This window comes from Alexandromys fortis, unplaced genomic scaffold (genome assembly GCF_014885135.2).
Source record: "Alexandromys fortis isolate MF-2015 unplaced genomic scaffold, M_Fortis_MF-2015_v1.1 scaffold_5, whole genome shotgun sequence".
In the NCBI taxonomy this organism is placed as follows: Eukaryota; Metazoa; Chordata; class Mammalia; order Rodentia; family Cricetidae; genus Alexandromys; species Alexandromys fortis.
Window position 1 is genome coordinate 23,897,270 of NW_026067924.1, and position 19,153 is coordinate 23,916,422.

At 40.6% G+C, this 19,153-nt stretch overlaps 1 protein-coding gene across 1 annotated transcript in view; it reads right to left on the minus strand.

Annotated features, from left to right (window-relative positions):
• The window catches only part of Heatr1 (HEAT repeat containing 1), a 45,731-nt gene that overhangs the window by 17,687 nt on the left and 8,891 nt on the right, over positions 1 to 19,153 (minus strand). Inside the window, exons 9-24 of the mRNA XM_050142185.1 lie at positions 18,296 to 18,398; positions 17,303 to 17,413; positions 16,659 to 16,776; positions 15,368 to 15,475; positions 14,652 to 14,747; positions 14,110 to 14,198; positions 12,081 to 12,292; positions 11,668 to 11,789; positions 10,768 to 10,959; positions 9,598 to 9,781; positions 9,320 to 9,456; positions 7,959 to 8,151; positions 6,336 to 6,505; positions 5,789 to 5,947; positions 4,220 to 4,462; positions 3,545 to 3,676 (exon numbers count right to left, since the gene is read on the minus strand). Of these exons, the coding sequence (XP_049998142.1) occupies positions 3,545 to 3,676; positions 4,220 to 4,462; positions 5,789 to 5,947; positions 6,336 to 6,505; positions 7,959 to 8,151; positions 9,320 to 9,456; positions 9,598 to 9,781; positions 10,768 to 10,959; positions 11,668 to 11,789; positions 12,081 to 12,292; positions 14,110 to 14,198; positions 14,652 to 14,747; positions 15,368 to 15,475; positions 16,659 to 16,776; positions 17,303 to 17,413; positions 18,296 to 18,398 (2,369 nt within the window). The remainder of the gene's footprint in view (positions 1 to 3,544; positions 3,677 to 4,219; positions 4,463 to 5,788; positions 5,948 to 6,335; positions 6,506 to 7,958; positions 8,152 to 9,319; positions 9,457 to 9,597; positions 9,782 to 10,767; positions 10,960 to 11,667; positions 11,790 to 12,080; positions 12,293 to 14,109; positions 14,199 to 14,651; positions 14,748 to 15,367; positions 15,476 to 16,658; positions 16,777 to 17,302; positions 17,414 to 18,295; positions 18,399 to 19,153) is intronic.

Genomic DNA, 19,153 nt, shown 5'->3' on the forward strand with positions numbered 1-19,153 from the left:
GCCTTACAGCCAAGGCTGAGCTTATATTAAGCTGATATGGTATGCTTGAAAATATGTCTTCTTTGGTTTGTCTGGTTTTAGATTTTTGAAGATAGGGTCTCAGTATGGAGCCTAGGCTGGCCTTGAACTTGTAATCCCCCTGCCTCACTCTTCCAAGTAGGATTAAAGGTACATCAACCTCTGGCTTGCAAATATTTCATGTGCACAATAGTCTACTGTGGAAGATGAAGTAATGAGAGCAAAAAGCTCCCTTTTACAACTTTTGAAATCACTTATCATGGTCCCATTGGCTGTGTTTCAGTTGAAAAGGATCTACTATCATTATATTATATTTAAAGTCTGCTGAAATGCTATCTCTATGATCCTAATTATCCCCATTTCTTTAAAATAAAAACGAGAAGCAGAAATGGTCCCATGAAAAGGGTTTCTTTAACTGAAGGGCCAGAATGGCACCCTAGCTCTGCACGCCTCCTGCCCTCCTCCTACTGTCTGATGTAACCTCAAGAAAAAGCAGGAGGGAGGATGGTTCCAACCAAAGCTAGTCCACACTCGCCAGCACGAATCTAACTTGGAGGTTCACTTTAGCTGAGCCCTCTTGCCAGCACACACTTGTTTTCTATGGGGTCCCGGATCTCTGTTACAGGCATCTCACAATTTCACTTTCATCCCTCTGTGGAAAACACCCTGGCTCTACATGCCAAAACAGATATTTCTCACTAACTGGAAAGAATAACAGATTCTTACCCAAAGAGACTATTTAGATATGGGGTAGAAACAAGAAATTTTTCCCCCCAAAAGTTCTGACCACCACAAGTAAATATTTAGACCCAATTCAAAGAAAAAAAACTGTCAAAAATATTTGTGAGATATTCATTAAAATATGACTATGGACTGAGTAATAAATGATGTCAAGGAATTCTGTCATTTTTTTTTCAAGTATGGTGCAGTTGTTGTGAGAAAATGGCCTTTTTTTTTTTGTTTTTGTTTTTGTTTTGTTTTGTTTTGTTTTGTTTTTCGAGACAGGGTTTCTCTGTAGCTTTGGAGCCTGTCCTGGAACTAGCTCTTGTAGACCAGGCTGGCCCTGAACTCACAAAGATCCGCCTACCTCTGCTTCCTGAGTGCTGGGATTAAAGGCGGCAACACCACCACCGGCAAGAAAATGACCGTTTTTAAAAGGTGAAAACTGACGTGCATAGGGATGGAAATTAAATGTTCTAGACTTACTTTAAAATACTTCCGCAAAAAAAAAGAAAAAAAAAAAGAAAAAAAAAAAGAAAAATCTGCTAAAGATTTGAGAACTAAATCTGGATATTATAATTTCACTATTTTTTAAATTAATTATTTTATGTGTATGGGTGTTTGCCTGCATATACATCTGTGTATGACCTATACGCTTGGTATTTGTGCAAGCAGGAAGAGGATGTCAGATGCCCTGGAACCAGAGTTATAAACCATTGTAAGCAGCAATGTCGGTTCTGGGAATCCAACCCAGGTCTTCTGGAAGAGCAAGTGCTCTTAATTATGGAAGCCATCTCTCCAGCTCTGAATTTCATTAACCTTATTGTTGCATGCATTCTGTGACTGTGGAATGTATGTGTGTGTGTGTGTGTGTGTGTGTGTGTGTGTGTGTGTGTGCAAGTGCAAGTGGTGAGCCAACATACACATCAAAAGTCTTCCTTGAGGGGGCTGGAGAGATGGCTCAGAGGTTAAGAACACTGACTGATCTTTCAGAGGTCATGAGTTCAGTTCCCAGCAACCACATGGTGGCTCACAGCCACCTATAATGAGATCTGGTGCCCTCTTCTGGCATGCAAACAAACATGGAAGGAATGTTGTATACATAATAAATTTAAAAAAAAGTCTTCCTTGACTGCTCTTCACCTTATTTGAGGTGTCGCTCACCTGAACCCAGAGCTCAGCCACACAGCTAGTCTACCTGGCCAGCTTGCTCTGAAGATCCTGTCTCTGTCTCTGTCTCTGTCTCTGTCTCTGTCTCTGTCTCTCTCTCTCTCTCTCGAATCAGGATTTCTCTGTGTTGCTTTGGAGCCTGTCCTAGAACTCACTCTTGTAGACCAGGCAGGCCTCGAACTCACAGAGATCCGCCTGCCTCTGCCTCCCAAGTGCTGGGATTAAAGGTGTGCACCACCACTACCAGGTCTGTCTTTGCCTTTTAAGCGCAAGAACTACAGATGGGCTACAAAGCACAGCAGGATTTATGCAGGACACAAACTCCATTTCTCACACTCACATGGCAATCACTTTATTCACTGCCCCTGCCATTCTCTACTTCAGTCAATTCAGGAAATGGAATAATCCTCCCCAATGTAGCTAGGTTTCAATATACATAAAAAAGTAACAAGCAGTTTCAATTCCATCTTATACATTACGAATCTATTTAAGTAAAATAAGGTCACCTTGCTCTCAGCATCAAGCCCCTCACAATTTCCTATTCCTTTCATAAAAAAGGCAGCCATACCTACTGAGTAAGAACCAAAATAAGATAACCATATGCCCTAACTTATTAAAAATATATACTTCATATAACAATAATAAAAAAAGGTGAATAGCCTTGCCCCACTTTGTTTGTCCTGTTTCCTGCACTTGGATGGTAACGTGTGGTCTCTCAGCTTCCTGCTGTATCTGCCTGCCACCATGCCTCCCTCAGCATTATGGACTCTCCCTTTAGAACCATTTGTGCTGCGCTCAGTCTTGCTCAAAGAAGCTTCCTATACGGAGGGCAGTAGTTTTTGCAAAAGACCCCTAGCCATTCAAAAGACTGAAAGTAAATGACTGTGAATGTCAGCCACAGATGGGACGTCTGTACTGACCGCCTGTACCAAACAAGGCTCGAGGAACTTGGGGTAGTGGGCAGAAATCATCTAAGACTGGAAAGATGGAGAATGCTGTGAAATGCTGGACTCCCACGCGAACTCACAGCAGCTGTGCTTACCTGCATGCCTTTAATCTCGGCACTCTGAACTCTATGAGTTCGAGGCCAGCCTGGTCTACAGAGTGAGTTCCAGGACAGTCAAGGCTACATAAAAGAAACCCTATCTCAAAAAATTGGAAAAAGAAATTTTTAAAGCATGAATGGGAAGGGGCTCCTGTGGTTCCATGCCTAGCTGAGGAGCCACGACAGCTGATGGCTTCTGAGAGAGGGGTGCCACTGGCAGGCTGCCTGTGCCTCACACCCATTTACATGGTGACAGAACTGATCAGAATCAGTGGACTGTTTCTTTTTTAAAAAAGGGCTTGAAGCTGGAAAAAAGATATATTGGTAGGGGCACAGGGGGAGGCAAAAGAAGTATGGTGTGGCTATGATTAAGATGCATTGTATAATCTCTGAAAAATTTAAAGAATTCAAAAACCAAAAATAAATGGCAAAGACGTAAGATGTGGGGTTTGAACCTCTTGAGCACATACTTTCCTGTGAATATTGTTAATGGTGAAATCTGACTCCAAAGGAACACTGTAAAATGCAGGGTAGTTATATGTTTTGTTAATTGGAAAAGACTAAATGTTTACAAATCAGTTTGCGACTTACCCCTTTGAAAACACTGCCAACCGTCTGAACACAATGGGAGTTTTTACAGTTCACCAGTAAGTCAAACAGCACACACAGAAGCTTCTGCTGCACCTTCCCGTCTAACAGAGCTGCAAAGAATGGCTTTGTAATCTAGGAGTAGGAAAAAGCAAACAAACCCACGAGTCAGTAAACAGCCTCAACCTAAGACTTCTCCTCATGGTGTGTGTGATCCACGCATGTGCACCAGTGGAGGTCTGAGAACTTCTGGGAATCAGTTCGCTTTCACCTTCACTTCAGTTTCGCTTTTAAACTCAGGTTGTTGGGTTTGCACAGCAAGCTCCTTTTACCTGCAGAGCCCTCTCACCAGCTTTTAAAAGCAAGTATTTTTTAATGTTCTGCACGTAACTTTTGTACAGTAGGTAAACTATATCTCGTGCGTTTAAAAGTGTGCTCAAACCATTAATAATTTACAACCTGCCGGGCGGTGGTGGCGCACGCCTTTAATCCCAGCACTTGGGAGGCAGAGGCAGGCGGATCTCTGTGAGTTCGAGACCAGCCTGGTCTACAAGAGCTAGTTCCAGGACAGGCTCCAAAACCACAGAGAAACCCTGTCTAGACCCCCCCCCCCCAAATAATAATTTACAACTCAGTACATGCATGATCGAGCTTGAGTTTCTGAAGGAAGCCACTGACCTTTTCAAGAGCAGTAATCTGAACGGTTGGCATTCCTGGGTGAAGCTCCTTTGTTGTGTGCACAGCCTTTATAAACAGGTCTAGACTCTTTGGGTCTCTATGTAAAAGTGGAGCTGAATACTCATTGTATTTTCCCAGAGTGAGATGTAAAACGATGGCCTCATCTTTCAGGACAGCTGTGGGCTCCTTCTCCACCTTCTCTAGGAGTCGCTCCACCATAGGCAGCAGCTGGGCCAGCACCATCTAAAGACAGAGAAGGTTAGTAGTAGTAACCGAGGCTCTTGTTCTGCTCAGGTGTGCTCTCACAGTTCAGCTACAGTTCTCTACATTCTTTACAGGAGTGAACACATTCTAAGAACAGAAACTACAAACTAAAATATGAGTACAGCAATAGTTAGCATTTGCTAAAGTACTGCATTTCCCTCAATTTGGTATCATTAGTATTGATTCAAATGAGGTATGTAAAGGCTTTAATAGTTAAACCAGAAGTCATGGCTCTTCTGACAAATCCAGTGATGTCCTGACTTTTAAACTTGTTCATTGACAACAGCCACAATCATCTGATTACATACCCTGTCTGATCTCACAGAGGCAAATCTGAACAACTGCAAAGAAAGATGGTCCAGAGCCCGAGAGTTGTTTCTTGATATCTGCAGAGTACTGCCCATAAGTCACTCCTCAGACAAAACTCTGGATACACAAGCCCCTGTATAACACGGCATAATTGCTTATATAATCTAGTCTCAGTTTTCTAAAAAAAACTTTTAGTCACCTCTAGGTTAATCATAATAAATACTGATTTTTTTTTTTTTTTTTTTTTTTGAAATAAGGACAAGAAAAAAGCCTGCTTTTTTCTCCCAAAAAACTTTCTCCCAAACACTTCGATTCTGAGCCTGGCTGAACTAGAAGATTTGAACCTCATCGACAGGAGTTAAATCATATTCACTATCTACTGCTTTATATAAGAAATTTGCCAGCCTGTTAACACCAGGGACAACTCAGGGCTGATAACTGGGAAAAAGAAAAAAAAAAAAAACAAATAATTTTTATTCTATTTTACCCACTTTAATTCTCTGGATTTGCAGTTGGTCAAGAGCAATGGGAAGCATGGGCATTCCAGGTATGGAAAGAAGGGAGTTAAAGCCCTGTTGGTCAGAGCAGACATTTCCTTCACATCACAGGCTTCCCTGAGCACACAACGAAGGCTATGTTTTTCCCTACAAAAATTACATGAACCCGTGTATTTTGTAAATGAGAGAAAGAAAAAAAAAATCCAGTTTTAGAGACTCTAAACATATTCCTTTGTAGAGGATTTCTCCTTAAAAATGAACACAAGTTAAAACCTATTCTGAGATTAAGTTGCTGAGATTACATACTGAATTTAAAAATGAATGAACACTCATGTGTGCTTTTTGAATCCTGAATCCTTCTTTCCTCCGTAATTCTTCCGTCCATGTGGTGAAGAACTTCTCACCTGAGAACACACAGCTGCTTCCTCATCCTGGCAGCTACTTCTCAGGAAAGTCATGGAATATATAATCCACTGCACTCTGTGCAAAACACTCATACCTCACTGTTCACGTCTTGAAATACTTTCATCAAGTCTTTTGCGATGTACGACGGGCAGTCATAAATGCCGTGAAGAAGGCTTCTCAGTGTCTCAGACAACTTCTGATGTGATTTCTGTTTTTCTTCTCTCTGTAGTTCATCAAATAACGTAGCCAAATCCTAGGTACCAGAAAGACAGAAAACTGTCTTCAAAAGGGGAAAGGAACTTTAAGGACTAAATGTCTTAACTATGGAAGTCTTTTCTAATGACAGGACACTGCTTACATCTTTTAACTTCTCTTCAAATAAAGTACCAACTGGAAAGGGTTTTAGTATCCAACAGCTGTGAACACTGTGAAGACTGAACATTAGTCTTTCATGCAAGAAAAGGACAACACAATTGAAACACAATATGTGACCTTTTAAAAAATGGCAAAAAGACTGAAGTTGCTGACACAAAATTTTAAATTAGTGGATTAATCCACCCAAATCCCTACAAGGTACAGGAAGGAGCAAACTGCTCTGTTCCCTAGGCTCTCCATTGCAACCGTCTTTGACAGTAGTCTACCTGGACCACATAGGTAGCATCTGAAGTGATCTCCTCTGCCTTAGGAACCAGGTGCTCTATCACCAGCTGAAACTTCGAGGCTACTCCGCTGAGGGCCTGGAGACACTGAACAGCAGCTCTGCGCACTTCTTTTACAGGGCTTCCCAGACTGAGGAGCAGAGACAGCACCACTAAATGAAATGGGAAAGAAGCTAGTGTCAAAGGTTCACAGTGACAGGTTTTCTTCTGGAGCACAGCTCCTTTGCATAGCACACATCTGGCCTGTAAGACACCTGGTTAACATCCCTGGCACTACCCCATCCTGGCCATCACACACATACAAGGTTCCCTCTCAGACATCCCTCCTCTGAAGACTGTTCACTGCCTAATTATTTCAGAAAAATAGCCACATTTTCTCAAAACATGCAATTTGTCAACTGTCCTCTCACCTTAAGGGTTGTTCCGATAGGCACACATGTATCTAAAGTGTGCTTTTACTCTTAAGCTGTCAAGTGCTAGTGAAGGTCAGGATTTCAGAACAACGCTGCAACAGCCTCCAAATCCACTCCTGCTTTAGGAGCAGCAGGAAGTTACCATTGACTTTTACTATGGGTGCTTTGCAAATATTTAAATTACTGCTGATTGGTGCAGGTTGTTGCTTTCATACAGTCCAGGCTACCCTGAAACTTCAGATTCCCCTTCCTCCCCTTCATAAGTGCTGGGATTACAGGCATTAGCCAATCAAAGCTGGCTCCCTGATACTTGACTTCATTTTTAGTGCAGAAATCTTACAATCTCTATCTATTTTTTTTCCTTCTAGAGTTATTGTTTGGTTGGCTGGGTTTTTTATTGTTATTGTTTCCTTTTCTGAGATAAGGTTGAAATATAACCCATATATCCCAGATTTGTCTATAAAAGCTTTTCTACTTTTATCTTTGGCTCACAAAGGTACTGCCCACCCTGAAAACTCATTCATAAAGTATCAAGCTCTGTATTTAGAGATCATATGCATCTGTCTTCTTCCAATACCAGTTAAATTTTATGTTACACCTTCATTTTAGGTGGAGAGTGACGCTCTTCAGTCCTGCTGTTTGTAGAGAGAGGTATACATTAAGGAGGGCTGCCCATTGCCTCTAACACAAAGGAAGGAAAATGTGTAATGCCAAACTGGAAACTTCAAATACTCATTTCTAAACAAAGTACATATGCCTTCTCTGTGTAGAGACCAGTGTGTAGACCACACTGGCCTTGAATTCAGAGATCTATTTCTCCATCTGCCTCTGCCCCCTCAGTGCTAGGATTAAAGGCATGTGCCACCACACCCATTTTTGTTTTTAACTTCTTATTACATTTTTAAATTATATTTTTTATGAATAAATAAAAATAAAGATATTTTCTGTATCTATATGTGGTGTGGTGTGGTCACAACTGTGCTGAGTGCAGAAGTCAAATCTCTCCTTCTACAATGTGGCCAGGATTAAACTCAAGTGCCTTTGCACTCAGCACCATCTCCCCACCACAGGGTCAATTATATTAAAAAATTAGGTTACCTCTATGCAATCAAATACAAGACTAAACTATACTTCCTCATCTACTGTATGTCTATAACGTACTAATTTAATGGTTAAATGTGATTTGTCATACCTGGAGATGCAGTAGATGCCAGCTTTTGCTTATACTGTGTATTCTGAGAAGAAAGCATCACAGAGCCTATGTAAAGAGCCTGAGTCTGCAGCTCTGACTTCACAGTGCAGTTAAGTGGATTTGAGAGGCTAGAACCATAGGTCCACAAAACACAAAAGAACTTGAACACCTGAAGAACATCTTGTAGGTGTACCTAATCAAAAAAAAGCAAACAAAGTGAAGTCTCACTTAGACAAACTACCCCCGGATTTTGTTTTGTTTTGTTTTTCGAGACAGGGTTTCTCTGTGGTTTTGGAGCCTGTCCTGGAACTAGCTCTTGTATGATGCAGGAGGTTTTTTCGCTCCTCCAGCCAATAGCCGCTGAGATACCAGCCCATTGGGGCGTGGTCTCTCTCTTTAAAAAAGCGGCCACTTCCCTCCTCGATCTCTCTTTTTTTTTTTTTTTTTGCTTCCTGCTCCGTTTCTGGCGACTAGACTCCTTCCTGATTGCACAGAGGGCTGTTGTCTGGGACGATGATCTGTAGGTTTTTTCCCCTTTAAATAAATACCACCCTATTAATCATAATTCCAAACTGATGTGGGATTGTTTGTGACTTACGCCTTCAGTGGTCTCGAACTCACTGGTCTCGAGGCTGGTCTCGAACTCACAGAGATCCACCTGCCTCTGCCTCCCAAGTGCTGGGATTAAAGGCGTGCGCCACCACTGCCGGGCGTTACCCCCGGATCTTTTCATTAATGTACAATAGGACATGAGTGATTTAATGTCATGTACCTTGAATCACTTCTTCAATACTTGGAATTTTAAGGACTTAGAAGGTGTCCTTGAAGAATGATATTCAAGAACTCTACTATAACCTTACAGTTGAAAACACGGAACAGAAAAGATAGGGACAATAACTAAAAACCTAGACAAGAACGGGACCTGAAAACTTTAAGAAAGCATTCTGAAGGAGTGAGCAATGCTGGCAATGCTAAATACCATGGAGAGAGGGAGTCAGACAAGGACAAGAGCACACTGCTTGCAGCATGGAGGTAATACCGCCCAGGATAAGTTTCACGAGTGACTGCGTCTCCTGAATATCGTCTTTCAACACTAGGACAGTTTTCTCATCTACAAATGACATTTACAACGTGAACAGACTGGGCCGCTTTGATTCTTAAACACACTAGCCCATCCATAGGAACGCTGCAGGCTACTCTCGGCTCACTGTGCTGCCTGGCTGTCTTTACTATACTGCTCTGGAGGGGATGTTGAGCACACTCCTCACTGCTGCAAAATATACTCCCATTAGTACTGGAACTGTGGTAATAAAATAACCTTCACCACCCACAGCAAATGCCTGTGAGGAGAAGCCCAGTACCTTCATGATAAGGCTCATCAGAACCCTGAAATGCATGGCGTCAGAAAACTCAAGCAGCAGTTCAAAGACACCAATGAGCAAGTGCAGGTAGCATCTGCTGTCGTCGTCTAGCTGCTCGGGATTCCACCATGTAGCATCTGCAGGGACATGGTGACAAAGAGAAGCAATGGGGAAACCTACATGAGCATGCTCGGGGAGCTTCGCATTCAAGTGAGGTGAACTATGGAGTTAAGAACTCAGTGTTGCATCACATTTAAAGATTTATGATCGTGCCTTACCTGTAGGAAAAGATTTGGGAGCCTTCAAGGTAAAAATAAAACACTTCAGGGAAAATATCAGTAAAATGGCGTCCTCCATAGTAACCTTCTGAGCACTGTGGAGCTGCTGGACGTAGCGCGCCCACAGCTCTTCTGGCAATCCTTTGTTCAGCATCAGTTCCAGGTGCCACTCGGAGGGGATTTCCTGCAACATTGGCGGACACAGAAACTAGCACATCCTGGAAGGAGTTCAAACGTGTGCTCTACGAGCAGACGGCAGCAGACGTGCACGCGCTAGGAGGGGTGGATTGACAACTGCATATAGTTGTCTATATGCATACACCACTGCGTGCGTGTATGGATGGGTAAGCGGCTGCAGCTGGAAAGACGCTCCTAGTCCTCAGAAAGGGTATTGACAGAGCAATGTGAAACAACCTACCACCTACACAAAGTAAAACATAACTGCTCTATCCTGCTAACACTGCGGACAAATACAGCTCCAGCCGCTGTACCTCACAAGAGACAGACACTAAGGGGGGCTCACCTGGGCCACCTTTTAAAGTATGGAGAAGCATGTTCACATAATTTTAGCTAACAATGACTAAAATTAGAATTTATAAAAATTCTGGGAGTATACATAAATATGAAGAAAGTGTAACAAGTGTAACTCAGCAAATCCTGTAATGGGCAGCCCTTTGGAGTTTAGAAGATAAATAAAAGAAAAATACTGCTGCAAACAGCAGATATTAAAACAATCTTGTTACCTCAAAATGGGATACTAGGTACAAATGGAAACAGGACCTTTAGTAACATTGTCAGAGACAACGGCAGGCCAGAGATGGCCAGACCTACCAGGACACTCAACTGTTTTCAATATAAAGAATATTCTTTCAATAAATACTATAACAGGTTTTCTTCAAGCCCTAACTCTGCAAGTGAGTTTGTCATCACCAGAGTAGTTATGAGTGAAACCTGGATAGTGGCCTGACAAAAAGAGTAAAGAGGAGTCAGTCATGACATAAAACCTTCCAACCTGGAAATCTCGTGATCTGAATAAATCTGCTGCAAAGCACGAGAGTACCTTGCCTGAAACCCACTGCCACCACTGCTTCCCACTCCCCAGCTAGACCCCCAGCACCCACGCTGTGCTGCACTCTGTACCCAGCTGTCTGCAGACACTGCACTCCTTACCACAGTAGCCATGATGCTTTTGAGCTTCTTTACTTTTTTCCGCAATAAACTGAACACCCGAATAGCAAACGGAAAGCAGGTTTCTCTGAAGGATGAGCAGCAAGAAATAAGCACAGACATGATCACGTGAAATGTCACTTTCTGCTGCAGGCTATAGGACTCCTTCTCCCCGGCACTTATTAAATCTTCCACCTTGGGAAAGAAGCATTCTCCGTTACTGGTTAGTCATGATCTTTCCAGAACAAACTTTTCTAGCTATCTTTGGCTGATCTATGTATCATGTATCATGTGAGATGACAAACAGCCTTTTAAAAAGCAGTAAACACTGATTACTAGGTAACTGTAAAAACACTTAGAAATTAATGTACATAAACACACTTGACAAATCAAATGCATTTAAAACACATACTTAAAAATACAAGCAGCAACAAAAATCAATAAATCAGACACCTAACACCATTAAAAGGTTTATAAAAGTATTTTCTTTTAATTTCATTTGGATATGCTAACAATGAAAAGACTTTAATATGTCAAATATAAATTAGAAAAAAATGAAGGTTAAAAATAACAAAGTATTTTAACTAGTCCAAAAAAATTTATATATATACAGAGAGAGAGAGAGAGGACTTAAACAATTGGTAGAATATATTAAGTTAGTAGTCGTACAAGTTTATAATCCTAGCACTTGGGAGGATGAGGCAAGAAGATCAGGAACTCAAGGTCAGCCTGGGCTACAACAGCAAGTTCCAGGTCAGCTTGAGCTGTAACTCTCAGTCACAGTCCCCACAGGAATACCCCAAACGACCTTTGTATCTGTTTAAGACTGGAACAACAACAAAAGACAGCACGCCTACTGAGCATGAGAGCAAAGTGCAGAGCAGGGGTGGACAGCACACCTACCAGCCTCAGCATCGAAGAGCGGTCCCCTGAGCTTAAATTGCCAGCCAGCAACTGGACCATCTTCTGATTTCCTACACCAATTATATCTATTGACTTTCTGCTTCTAATAACATTTTCAAGAACTGTAAAAAAAAAAATTGAACACAGACAGCCCTTTATCAGTGGCATTCATATAAAGAATTAGGTAAAGTTACACATTTAGATAAAATTTTTACTAGTTCTCTTCAAAGGCTTGCTTTTTATGCTTCTTTTTAATACAAGTCTGAATTTGTCTATGAGCCACTTAGTCAAAATAAAGACTATTATGCTGACATATAACAAATACAACTGCAAACAGCAGAGAAAACCAAATTTTAACAGTTTCATCTTCTTTATAGGACAGACAGCTGTTTTATCTAACACTTGTTTCTTACCTTCTTTCCAGCCTCTTAGTAGAGGATGCAGAGAGCAAATTCCTGATTTTGACAGATGTATAGCAATTTTCACATCAGGAGACTCGATGTCATCACTAGTAATGACCATGAAAGGCAGCAACTGGACAACCACCTGATTTGACAATTGATCGCTTGCACTCAGCACCTCTTCTTTAATTAGGACGTTTGCTGCGAGCTCTAGCACCCTGTACCTGGAAGACATGAGATACATTTGGTTCAGAGACATGTTAGAGACTTCAAGCCAACAGAATTCATTATTACACTGTTCTGGCTCAATTGGTAATAGCTCGCCTGGTCTCCTAATGAAAAATACTGCTCAGAGACAACTAAGACACAACCTCAAGCCCATGCCAATAAAGGAGTTATCTAGGCAATAATCTTGTCCTGTCAAGTATCTTAACAAAAAACAAACACCTCCAACTGTAACAAAATATATTACATCAGATACCTCAGCTCCACTAGACAGTGAAGATTCACATCCATCCTGCATTAAAAAAAATGCATATTCTAAGCTGGAGAGATGGCTCAGCAGTTAAGAACACTGGCTGCTCTTCCAGAGGACCTGGCTTATGCTCCCAGCACCCACACGGCAATTTAACAACCAGTGGTAACACCACTTCTGGGACTCTGACACCCTTTTCTGGCCCCCACAGGCACTAAGCATTTATAAGGTACACAGAAATACATGGTAGATGGGGCTGGAGAGATGGGCTCAATAGTTAAGAGCACTGGCTGCTCTCAACTCCCAGCACCCACATGGCAGCTCACAACTGTCTGTAACTCCAGTTCCAGGAGATCTGAAACCTTCACACCAAAGCATATAAAATAAAGTGAAATAAATTTTAAAAAAAAGGAAAAGAAAAAAATACATGGAGGCAAAATACCCCTATACATCATATCACATAAATTAAATGAAAAGCATATCCTTTCTGGGGAAAGGGGGAGCCAGCTTTCATTAAGGATTGTGGCCCCTGCTAGACCAACCATTCTCCACTGGATGGCCCCATGCCCATGCATGTACGGGCAGCACAAACTGGATTGGAGGGTTATAAAGGAAAGAGCAGAACCACAAAATTGGGAAGATGTGACATCAAGGGTGAATCTAGTAGTGGAGTGAATATGGTTAAAATACATTGCACCATGCATGAAATTATCTCCCCCCCCCCCACGCGCTCCTCTGTCACTGTATCAGCAACTGACCTATAGAGCAGACAGAAACTATATGAAACATCCTCTCATGTTCTCCAGATCTGTCACTTTTCCTTGCCAAAAACAAAAACCTAAACTAAAGCTCATCATATACTTAAGTGTTACAAGCTTTTGAGCTGGTTTACTTTTTATTGACTTTAATTACAAATAAGAGAATTAGAAAACTCTTCTCACCCTATGACTCAAAATTTAACATCTTTTTTTTTTTTGAGACAGGATCTCACTATGTAGCTCTGGCTGTCTTGGAACTCACTCTACACCAGGGTGGCTTCGAACTCAGATTCACCTACTTGTGTGTCCTAAGTACTAGGATTAAAGGCATATGCCACCACACCCAGCTCTAATATTATATCATATACTTTTGCATTTTATTTTTTAGAAGTTCAAGCATAGAAAACAGCATTCAAATACCAGGAAATCAAATAGATGTCTTACAGTTCAAGAGAGCAATCCATTAAGATCTGTTTTACCAGGGCTGGTGAGATGACTCACAAGTCAAAGCAATTGCTACACAGGCCTTGACACCTGAATTCAGCTCCCAGCCCCATGGGAAGGTGAAAACACAGAACTGACTCCACACAATTGTCCTCTGACCTCCAAGGGTAAGCAGTGGCACATACACGCACATTGTACAAACACAGGCACACATACAAATAACAAACTTTTTAAAGCTCTGTTCTATAGTCCTGAGCAAAAGTCAACCACTAAGTTATTAAAGTCCTCAGGAAAAGGAAGAGAGCAGTGTGAACCTGAGAGGGCACTGATGCACAGAGCATGTGCTCAGCAGAAACAAACATACCACCCCTTATTCTTGAGAAGTTCTGCTCTTTGGAAGAGATTCAGAAGATGCGAAATGGTCTCCTCTACACTCCAGTGTTGCTGGAAAATCTAGATAGGGAAGAAAACACAATTAAATAAATATTTACTATCAAATATCTACAGTGTTCTTAAAATGAAATTTAAAAAATTGAAATTTTCAATTAATTGTAAAGAATCTCTCCGAAGAATCCCAGTAGAATGTCCATTCTATGAGAACTTTTCTTTTGTCGCACTTTTCTTTTCACTTAGGACAATTTCTCAAAAGTGGCATTCATGACCCAATTTGCCCTGGTCTTGGGACACTGGCTGTCGACACAAAGCTCTCACACCATAAGCACGTTTCCTTTCTGTAGTATTTCCTTATCAAGCAAACTGTGCAGTCTAGCTTCTCCTTTGAGACTCATCAGACTATGTTTAATGCACTAATTTCCAGACACATTCCTGCATAGAGCCAAGCACCACGTGAGAAAAACCAAGTACCTACAAACAAAATCCGCACATCCACAGAACATGTTTACTCACCTCAAAAGCACTCAGCACTGACAAAACGACATCTACATTATCATCGCCTAACCGGGTTAGAATAGCTTCTTTAATGAAAGTCTCATCAATGCCCTCCTGAGCAAGAGAAAAGCAAATTAACTATTGCAACAAAGCTCACAAATTTTACTGGAACCTCAGAACACCAGTATGGAGACCAAGCCCTACTCTGAGAGCACACGAATGAGAACCAGGTCATGTCCAACAGGCCTTCTGAGATGGGTAGCTGCTACAATCCTCTTCCAGTCTCACTGAACATAGCATATACAATCTAAATGCCATCTTTTAATTACGAGTTGGCCTTGCTAAAAATAGAGAGCCCAGAGAGAGATGACAGGCCAGTGAGATGACTCTGTGGGCAAAGGCCCTTGACATGACAACTTGAGTTCAATCTCACATGGTAGTCCTCTGATCCACATATTTTTCTCTGACCTCTGTGCAAACACTTGCATATATAAGCACAGGCACTAAATAAATAAATAAATAGATGTTATCTTAAAAATCAACTATACCCCTTAAAATATATAAAACAAAAACATAAACAAACAACCCCCAAAACAGGGCAGTTATTTTGAAAGAACAAAAACTAAATAAATAAAATAAAGTTTGACTTATCTGTGATTATACAATATAAATTCTTGACAGAAACTCCAATTTCTTACTCTAGAATTAGACTTGGAGGGGGATCTGACACAAACCTTTGATGTTTTCATGATATTCTTCAGGTGGTTAATGGCCAGAAGTCTCACAGGAGCCAGTGGATGATTCAAACTGAGCATCAAAGATGTGTCAGAGTCCTCTAAAAACTGCAAGTCCAACATAATAATTCAATTATTTCACTTAATCTGAGTAACACATAACTAAAAATGAAAACAGAAAACACTCTACACTTCCCAATATGCTGTGCAATAACCATCTAAATGTAGAAACAGAAAAGTAAATTAGTCTAGAGGACACAGTTGAGTTACAATACATGAGAACATTCATATTGCACATATGTTCCATATCCTTGTGTGGATGGGTGTGGGTTAAATTTAGTGAAATAGCATTACAACGTAAGTCTAATTCCAAGTGACAGTACTAAGTTGGTACCTCAGTGAAGACAGGACACAACCCAGAAAACAACAGAGAAGCTTGAACTGGCATAAAATCAGACTACAAAGGTCATCTACCTATCTACCTGATTTGTTTTTTGTTTTTTCGAGACAGGGTTTCTCTGTGTAGCTTTGGAGCCTGTCTTTGAACTAGCTCCTGTAGACCAGGCTGGCCTTGAACTCAGAGATCCGCCTGCCTCTGTCTCCAGAGTGCTAGGATTAACACCTCCGGGCTGTCTACCAGATTTGAAAATGCACCATTGATGGTGCACACTTTTAATCCCAGCACTCAGGAGGCAGAGGCAGACAGATCTCAGTGAGCTCAAAGCCAGTCTGATCTACAGAGCTCAGGACAGCAAGGACTGTTACACAGAGAAATCTTGTCTCGAAAAACAAACAATAAAGGAAATGCACCACTGGAACTAAGAGCCCGATATCAGGAGAAAAGTGCGTTTATCTTTATAATATTCATTTTCAAGGGGAATCATAAGAACCTGTCAAATTTCTTAGCATTTAGGCTTGAACTAAAAAATTTCTTAAGATTTATTCAGGGTCATGATCATGTGACTGCAGGCTCCTTACGCTGGTAGGTGCACACCTGCAGTAACAAGGCATGCTGGGAGCCTGTGCAGCCACCACTGGTGACAACATATGAAATGCCCAATGTTTTCCCGAATAGTACATTTTTCTTTAGTTATGATTCCTGCCCCAGAGCTCTGTTTCTAGTATTTACACAAACTATAAATTCTCAGCTCTCTGATGTTTTTTTGTTTTGTTTTTTTCTTTTCTCTGATGTTTTTCAATAGAGGAAAGCAGGAAATGACTATTGGTTGATGCTCTTCAAATAAACAACCACACCAATTCCTGTCTTGACTGCTGGGGAAGGACAACCTACCTGATACTTTCCTCCGCTCGTAGAAAGGGAAATAAACTGATGGAAAAGCTCCTGCTTTTTAAGGCCTGTGATTTCTTTCAGGTGTTCCTCTAATACAACATCTAATGTTCTGGGGTATCTAGGAAGGAATTACAGTAGTCATTCAGTATTTTTTTAAAGATTTATTAGGCATATAGTATTCTGCCTGCATGTATGCCTGCAGGTCAGAAGAAGGCACCAGATCTCAGATGGTTGTCAGCCACCATGTGGTTGCTGGGAATTGAACTCAGGACCTCTGCAAGAACAGCCACTGCTCTTAACCACTGAGTCATCTCTCCAGCCCCATTCAATATTCTTGACAAAGCTATTAGCCACATTCACCTACATGTACAAAACACATATTAAACATAAAGGCTAATATTGATCAGGTCTGTCACTATGAGACAATAAAAGTTTATAGTTTTTAAAAAAAAAAAAAGTTATACTGTCCACAGACCTGCCACAACCCCATGTCCTTTTGTCTTTCAATATATCTCATTCTAAATATACTGTCCTTTTCTGGAAGGATAAAGTAGGAAAAGTATCTACAATCCATTGCTTAAGACACGACTTCTTTGCAGAACAGACCAACATTGAAGACAAGCACCCACACACACCCAACTTACTTGCTTTCTAAAAGTCTAATGAGAGGAAGAAACTGCTCGTTCAGCAAAGCTACTTCATTAGCATGGGTTTCCTCCTTGGAACTGTATGAAATATATTCTTCAAAAAGAAGGCTATAAAAGAAACACCAGAAGATATGGGTTATCATTCATGGAATCCCTGCTATGTACTAAGTGTTTTACAAATCATATCTCTAATGATCACACCTCCATAGGAAAGAAATTATATTGATTTTGCTGATGAAAAAAATAGGGCATTGGAAAGCTTCCATTTTGCCTGAGATTGAAGGAAACAGCAGCAAACAGAAGTCAAAGGTGTAGTAACCCTTTCTGTGTCAGGAAGAGAAGAGGGCTATAAATTTCAAAGGTCATTCTGATTCCAGAGTAAACTAAGCCTCTGTGCACACAAATGAGGACACCTGCAGGCAGTTCTCTTTCTCACCTAACAGAAGGACAAAACAGATCCAGGAGGACTGGCTTCTAAAACTACTATTCTAACTGAAGTGGCATTCAGCCAGATCCCAACCTGTGTCAACTACAACACCTAGACATTCCAGTCGTCACATCAAACTGCCAATCAAATAGGAAATGAATAGAGAAGACAGAAGTGTCTTTCGGAGAAACGGAGGAAACAATTTTCTCAGTATGAAGATTCTAAATGACATTTACTGAGTATCCATTTTGAGGTGCTATTTCAGGCACTACGCCTGAAATTATTAATAGAAATATTTAAACATCTGTAAACCTAGTTACAACTCAAATTTAGCGGGACTAATACCTTCTCATTTTCTTCTATAAACATTAATGACAATCAAGAAATTGTACTTTTGCATTTTAGGCTGTCAGTTGTTAGATTCAATACTCATAACTAAAGAAATGATATAGACAGTGCAAACAAAATACATTAAAAAGCAAACCAGAAAACTACTGATAAATACTGAAATGAATACTTAGCCATAAATATGCAAATCAGAAGCACGTTAACAACAATCTTACCTAGCTAGCAGGTGATCTAAGTTGTTCGTCAGCGGTATTTTTGTAAGTATTGCTTCTAAGTGTCTCTTGTAAATTTGACCATCAATTCCTTCAGTTTCTTCTCCTTGATATATGTAAACAGATGAAAACTGAGCGATATTCTTTTTGGCATCTTCATGATTAAATTTACTTACAGTGAAAAATTTTTCTAGTAATAACTTAAAAACATATATACTAGTATCTCTAGCTTTTTACTGATTATCTTTTTTTTGATTCAAAGTATAACTTTATTGGTAGAATGGAGTGGCAGTGCAAATAATTCTCCCACAACATGTCCCCTTTTTGTCTAAATAATGGGAAAGGTTTTAACTCTAACATAGTAAAACTATATAAAATACAGTTATCAAGTAAAAAACACATCCACAATATCTAGTCCACTATTATTTGGCAAATTCAGAGAAAATACTCCATTATCTATCCTATCTTGGTGAATCCAAAATTTTGTATGTAACTTACTTTCTATACTTATTCTCTTTTGTTTAAAAAAATTTATTATGTATACAACATTCTCCCTCCATGTATATCCACACACCAGAGGAGAGCGCCAGATCTCATTATAGATGTTTGGAGCCACCATGTGGTTGCTGGGAATTGAACTCAGGACCTCTGGAAGAGCAGCCAGTGCTCTTAACCACTGAGCCATCTCTCTAGCCCCTACTTATTCTCTTTTTAAAAATTACTTGTTTATTGATGTATATGACTGTGTGCCTACACAGAGCTTATGTGTACCAAATATCCAGGTGCCTTTTGATGCACAGGACATCAAATCTGGAACTGGAGTTACAGACAGCTATGAACTGTCCAGTGTGGGTCCTATGT